The sequence below is a fragment of the Pleuronectes platessa genome, unplaced genomic scaffold (genome assembly GCF_947347685.1).
Source record: "Pleuronectes platessa unplaced genomic scaffold, fPlePla1.1 scaffold_223, whole genome shotgun sequence".
Lineage (NCBI taxonomy): Eukaryota > Metazoa > Chordata > Actinopteri > Pleuronectiformes > Pleuronectidae > Pleuronectes > Pleuronectes platessa.
The window spans coordinates 15,001-21,681 of NW_026519026.1; the positions used below are offsets into that span (position 1 = coordinate 15,001).

A 6,681-nucleotide genomic window follows, 5' to 3' on the forward strand; every position below is an offset into this window, starting at 1 on the left:
ATTTTTCCAGCCAGTTCTACTGTAATCGGTCGAGTAGTTTTTGTGTATTGCTGCTAAAGAGCAAACAAACTACTGCAGATGGAAACACAACCCCCCCCCCCCCCCAAAAAAAATAGCCAAATAAAACTTAAAAGCTTCAAACTCGTGTTTAAAGTATAAATGATTCATTAAATATTAGTAAAATAGTTTATTTCAATCTTGTTTTCTACAATTAGACAAAGGTACTTCAACTTTCAGAGAACATCAACGTCAGGTCAATTATTTAGAACGTATTTAGAGGAACACAAACACCCACACCCACACCCACACACACACACACACACATGTGCTGGCTGAAGATGTTATCCTTTTCCATCCTTGAGTCTGCATGTTCTAAAGTTTAGAGGACGAGTGTGAATATGTTTTCAAACTGTTGATCGAGACGAACAAGGTCTTTTAAGGACACCTTTTCAAAATAAAAGCAGGGCAGACGGATCTTTTCAGATTCACAAGTTGGTGAAGTTTCCTGATTTCTGCAGACTTCGAACTTCCCCTCACTCATTAACCTGCAGCTGCAAATACACATTTAATAATTGTATTTTTTTAGTTTTTACTTGGATATAAAGTCAGATCTAAAGAGATTTGTGTTCCCACAATAGACAAACAGGCTAATCTCCTACAAACAGGTGCACAGAATGTGAAACTGCAGAGGATATCTCTGCTTGTGACCTGTGGGAAAAGAAAGGACGGAATTTTCTTGATGTAATTTCAGATAAAACGGGAGAGAGTTTGTTTTTTAACAGTTAGAGAAGTAGAGGAAAGTTTGTGGAGAAAAACACGAATAAAGCAAACTCAGAGGACGAAGGTCATGAACTCAACACCGGAGTCAGTAATCAGAATCAAACTTCTGTATCTTACTCTTGGGATTTTATATTTAATATATCAGGCTGAGCAGTAAAAAGAGGATAAATAGAAGTTCTTACTTTTATATTTTAAATGCAACTCGACAAAGAGCAAATCTCCATGAAGGCCCAACGGTCCCCTTGTGAAACCAAATCTGTAAACCTGTAGTTTATATAGTTAAATGTGACAGACTGTAAATAAAGATGGACGACACATGTCCTCTAACTCCACTATCTAGAAATGAAGCTAAAATATCCTGAATATGAACTTTGAAAGAAACTAAATGAAAGAAACCATCTCCTGATTTGATGTGTATTGTGACTTTTTAGTTGAGTCCATGTCCTGTCTGCTAACATGGAGGAGGCATCCATCTTTAATCCCAGTCAACAGTCGAACAAGTGAAGTTTCATTCGCCGATGGTCCAGAAATCGTCATTATTCTCAGCCGCAGTGATTCTGAGAGCAAATACATGGAAGCTGTGTAATAGCAGAGGTTCACAGAGTCAGCAGGACTCAGACTGTAAACAGACCTGGAGCTGGATGGAGACAGAGTTTGGCTGCCGTCCACCAAACAGAGATAAATTACTTCATCCGAGATGGAGTCTGTGTCGTCCATAAAACATCGGGGGTGAGCTGGCGACAGGGAAAGTGACGGCAATGTGTGGCAATGAGAATTTAGTCTCTCACATCTCCCACCCCCCCCCCGAGCTGGAGGGAGCAGGACGAGCTGATGGACTCGTCAAAGTTACAGAAAGGAGACTGAATATTAACCTGCAACATATTCTTTATTTAATCTCAGTAAATCCTGCGTCTAATGAGTGTGACGGCTTTAAAACAACCAATCAGAGCAGGCTATCGTGTCGTCATGGACGGGGGGGATTATTAAGAAAAAACTAAGTTTAATAATCATAACCCTGTGACGATGAAGATGAGAAATCAGCAGAGGAAGATATATTATTCAGTAATTAGTCGGTAATTGAAACCCAAAGCTCCGGCTTCTATCTCTTGTCCCTGAACTGAGCGTTCGGAGGAAGAAACTCTGCCAAACTCTCCAAACTAAGAATTCCTTTGACTTTGTTTTTTGTTAAAGTCGAGAGTCGGCTCTTTGCTTTCCCTCTCTCTCTCACTCTCCACTCGCCCTGCTCGGCTCACAGTCTGCAGAGCGCCCGGCTGGAGAGCTGCAGCGTGGAGGCTGCACCACATTAGACCCCGGCTCCCCGGCAGCAGGAGCTCCACACTTCAATCTGAACTCAAACATCCAGGAGAGCTGCGGGTTAACACCGGTAAACTGCACACAGCGGGTTCGTGTGGGCCACCGCGGCTGCTCTGAGATCAGAGATATCTGAGGGAGGTGAAGGGCACCGTGGTGGATTCAATGTTTAACTGATAAACTTTTTCACTTTTTAACTGTGAGTCTGCAGCTGCCGGATAAAATAAACTTAAAATCCAGAGAGGTGCAGACAATCCAGCATCATCTGGAACATCATCAAGTCTAATTAACATTATTATTCACTGCAATATATATTTAAATGCATGAGGAGCATCTGTGTGTCGTTAACGAGTCACTGTCAAATCAAAGGAAATATATTATCTTAACAATATGAGTACTAAATGAATTTATCATGTGTTTGATTTGCCCATTTTGATTTCTTTCAACACTCCTTAGCGACTCCACATCTGATATTCTCCTCCTTTCTTTCCCTCTCTCATCCCTCCATCACGTCGGTTGTTCGGTTCGAGAAGAGAAGCTTCAGTTTGTCCTGTCAGGATTTTTAAATCTGGGACGTTGTGGTTTCACATCGCTGCTCCTAACATCTCCACAGGGTTTTGGATTACAGGTCACGGACTGAACATGAGGGAGAGTTTCCAGTCGTGATTCAAAACCTTCTCTGTCTACTTTTCTTTATTTTTAGAGCACATCCGAGAATCTTTATCTCTCTTCTCTCTCTCACTGTTGTTGTTTCATTTACAACGTCTGCAAATGTTTCCCGAGCTGCTGAACAAGAGGCTGGACAAGATGTGTCGGTTTTAAAACAGAAGATTAATTCACATTTCTTCAACTTGACTTTCTACTCCTCGTGGATCTACCTGCACCGAGGCCACACGGAGGAGAAGCTGATGAACAAGCTGCTGTGACGTGTCCAGATGCTCCTGAGATAAATCTAAACCCTCTCCATGCTTTCCATCATTCTGTCCATCCTGCTCTGTGTAAGTAATGGCAGAGCACTGCATCGGGACACTTTACATTACAGATACCAGTGTGTGTGTGTGTGTGTGTGTGTGTGTGTGTGTGTGTGTTTGTGTGTGTGTGTGTGTAATAAATTGACTTGACTTGATATTTCTAGTTGATTGTAAGTGGCTCATTAAACTTGGGACTTGAGACAGAGCGGGGAAGAGTGATGCCTGCAGGATAAACACACACACAAACACACACACACACACACACACACACACACACACACACACACACACACACACACAAACACACACACAAACACACACACACAAACACACACACACAAACACACACACACACACACACATATATTTCTACACTTATATTTCTATACTATTTCTAAACCCTCGCCGACACAGTACATTCCAATCGTTCATTCCTGATCCTTCACTTCTCTGACCCACATTCTTACTCAGACATGCACACACACACACACACACACACACACACACACACACACTCAAACATGCTTCTCTGCATCTAGACATATTCAAAACTGGAACAAGGGTCCTGTCCTGTCTCCCATCTACCTCCTGAGTGTGCTTGTGTGTGTGTGTGTGTGTGTGTGTGTGTGTGTGTGTGTCTGTGTGTGTGTGCACGTGTTCGTGCCAAAAACATTTCTCCCATGCCGAACACCGCCCCCCCCCCCTCCGGTCAGGCTGGAATGCACTTGCTGCCAGATAATTGTGTCCTTGTCATAAAACTTTGTCCCTAGGAGCGATGACAGAGGAGCGATAACTGCTGCTCTCTCTCTCTCTCTCTCTCTCTCTCTCTCTCTCTCTCTCTCTCTCTCTCTCTCTCTCTCTCTCTCTCTCTCTCTCTCTCTCTCTCTCTCTCTGATGTGTGACAGGTCTTATAAACCTAACCCTTGTTTAAGAAAGTAAAAAAGAAACAGACACTAGACTAAAACAGGTCTTAATTATAGACGGTAAATAAAGATGGATGATCAGTATGATAAGAACTCCCTAACATGACAGAAACCATCTTTGACAAACTTTTATTTAACAGTTACTTTAGGTTAAGTACTCAACTTAACTTAAACAAGTTTATGACCTAATCTGCAGCCACCAGGGGGCGATCTAGATGTTTTGGCTTCACTTTGGGAAGCCTACATGTCGTCCATCTTTATTTACAATCTATTCTCTAGAGTCTGCGTGAATAAAACTGAAGTTTGTGAGTATTAATCTAGATCAAGATGCAGAATCAGTAAATCAATATGAATCATCAGGCTGAAGCATGGCTCTCCCGTCCTCCTCCTGTGCTCCTCCTACCTTCTGGTTGATGTGCACCTGCAGGAGAACGTTCCTGTAGCTGTGGCCGTCGCTGACCTGCAGCACCGCCCAGTCCTCCTCCCACTCTGAGCCGTCGTGGACATACTGGATCTGCTCCCTCGCCAGCTCCTCCAGCTTGAAGCGGCTGAGCGCCCGGTCTCCGTGCAGACGGGCCAGCTGGCCGTGGCGCGGCGGTTCGAGCACCATGATCAGAACGTCGGCCGGGTTGTCGGGGTCGTCCAGCTGCAGCACCGACTTGGTGATGGCGGCCGAGGCCCCGGGGCCCTTCACGGGTAACGGAGCGAGAGCGGTGACCCTCGGAGGCTGGAGACGATTCGGAGGAGAAAGGAGCAGAGGGTCGTTTTCATTCAACACACAATCCAAAACAAATCTTCACAACTCAGGAGTGAAAATACAATAGTTTCCACCGGGAGACGGATCCTTGATCTAAAACTTCAAGTGTTGAAAACTGTGATAAAAACTTTTCAAGGCTCAGAAAACAGTGAGATGGCAATTTCTCCCAAAGACGCCCAAACTGTCAGATGATGGATTTTCTCTCAGAGGGTCGGGGGGGAGGGGGGGGGGCTGAGGGCGGCCGTGGTGTCCTGCCACCGAGGAGATGAAAAAGATGAAGGTGAAGGGAGGGGGGGGGGGGGGGGGGGTTAACCACAGAGCCTCATTAAAGCGACCTGAAAGGGAAGTTTCCTCTCCCTCACCCAGAGAGCGAGTGGGAAACAGAGGTCGAGCCTCACGCGTCTTCTGAGTTCGTAATAAAGTTATAAAGTAATAAAGTTATAAAGTTACTGAGGTTTGTAAAAAAGTGCCGGATGTGGATATTTGTCAGAACAACTCGGCCGATCCGCTCGTCTCCGAGATGCTTAGAATGAGATTAAGCTCCATGAAGGGACATTTTTGCAATTATAACCAAATCAAATGATACTTACAAGTATGAGTTATTGTAATGACCCACAGAGACTCACAGTGGGTCTCTCTGACTGAATCACTGAAATTCCACATGACACTGTGGGCATTTCCTTTTCCAGAGGACAATCTGTCAGAGCTCCGCCTGCGTCTCTCCACTCACTGAACTGAAATACAACCGACCGCTGGATATTACCCATGATCCTCTGCTTCCTGCACCAGAGGAGCTGCTGCTGTAACAAATCCACAGAACTCTGTTCAGAATTTGCCATATTTTTGGAGATAAACTCTGTTTTTTTAATAACTTCTGAGTCTTTTTTTTATCTGATCAACAGTTCAGCTTCACTCTTCAACCTACTGGAGCTGATTGTGAGAGTTGAAGCTGTCAGGCCTGAGGAGTGGGAAGTGAGTTCTGGCAAGAACTTTACTAAATGTAATTTGTTTGGAATTTGGCTGCAACACTGTTCACTCCTGAAAGTCCATCTGCAGAGTGGCGAGTATAATATACTAATGAGTGTAATTATGGATGTAATTATAAGAGTGGAGCCAATGAATGAATTTAACATTTTTGGATGAACTGTCCCTTTAAGGTTAGAAAGTTGCGTGGCAGTGTTTTAGTTTTACTTTTCTCTTCCAGTTTTTTTAAATTAAGTAATACTTTGCCAAACCTATGCATAAAGAAAGTTTTGATTTCTGTTGAAGAGAAAAGTTCATTTGCATATTGTGTGTGTGTGTGTGTGTGTGTTTGTGTGTTTGAATATCTGACAAAGAAAACAAGGAGGAACACACAGTAGGAGTTGGAGGCTCCTTAAAAAAGCCACTGATGCAGATAATTTCAATATGAGTCGTTGTTGTTAAAATCCTTTGTCAGCGCCTCAGCTTGGCAGTGATGGAAGCTCAGGTAGAGACACCCCCGTCTCCGTGGGCTCCTCCTCCCCTCGATGAGGAGCTCGGCTGCTTCGTCCTCAGGCGCTGAGGGAGTTGAACCAAAGCCTCCAAACAACAGAAGGAGCATGTTGTTATCTACAGCCTGTTGCCCCTCGTGTTGTGTTGGGGGCCGGTGGGTGACAACACTTCTGCTTTGGAGGAATTATCTCCCAGAGACAGCCCCCTGGCCCCCGGGTGCCCTTCTCCCAGAGACCGCCCACCAGCCCCCGGGTGCCCTCCTAAATCCTGTGTTGGCACTGCTGCAGTTCAAAGGAGGGAAACAAAAGCCTTTGGATGTAAAAATAAAAATTCGTCCCGCGACAAGCTGGCCCACTAACGGGAACCGAGAAAAATCCCCCCCCCCCCCCCGAGGCAGAGAAAAACAACAGAGACACTCAGGTGGTGGGGGCTGCCCTTAGATCCTCGGCTCACAGGTGAGTGAGAG

General features: G+C 44.8%; 1 protein-coding gene across 1 annotated transcript in view; it reads right to left on the reverse strand.

Annotated features, from left to right (window-relative positions):
• LOC128436373 (extracellular matrix organizing protein FRAS1) overlaps window positions 1-6,681 on the reverse strand; it is a gene marked incomplete at its 3' end in the record, with an annotated part of 53,753 nt that overhangs the window by 13,806 nt on the left and 33,266 nt on the right. Inside the window, exon 17 of the mRNA XM_053418139.1 lies at window positions 4,389-4,712. Within this exon, the coding sequence (XP_053274114.1) occupies window positions 4,389-4,712 (324 nt within the window). The remainder of the gene's footprint in view (window positions 1-4,388; window positions 4,713-6,681) is intronic.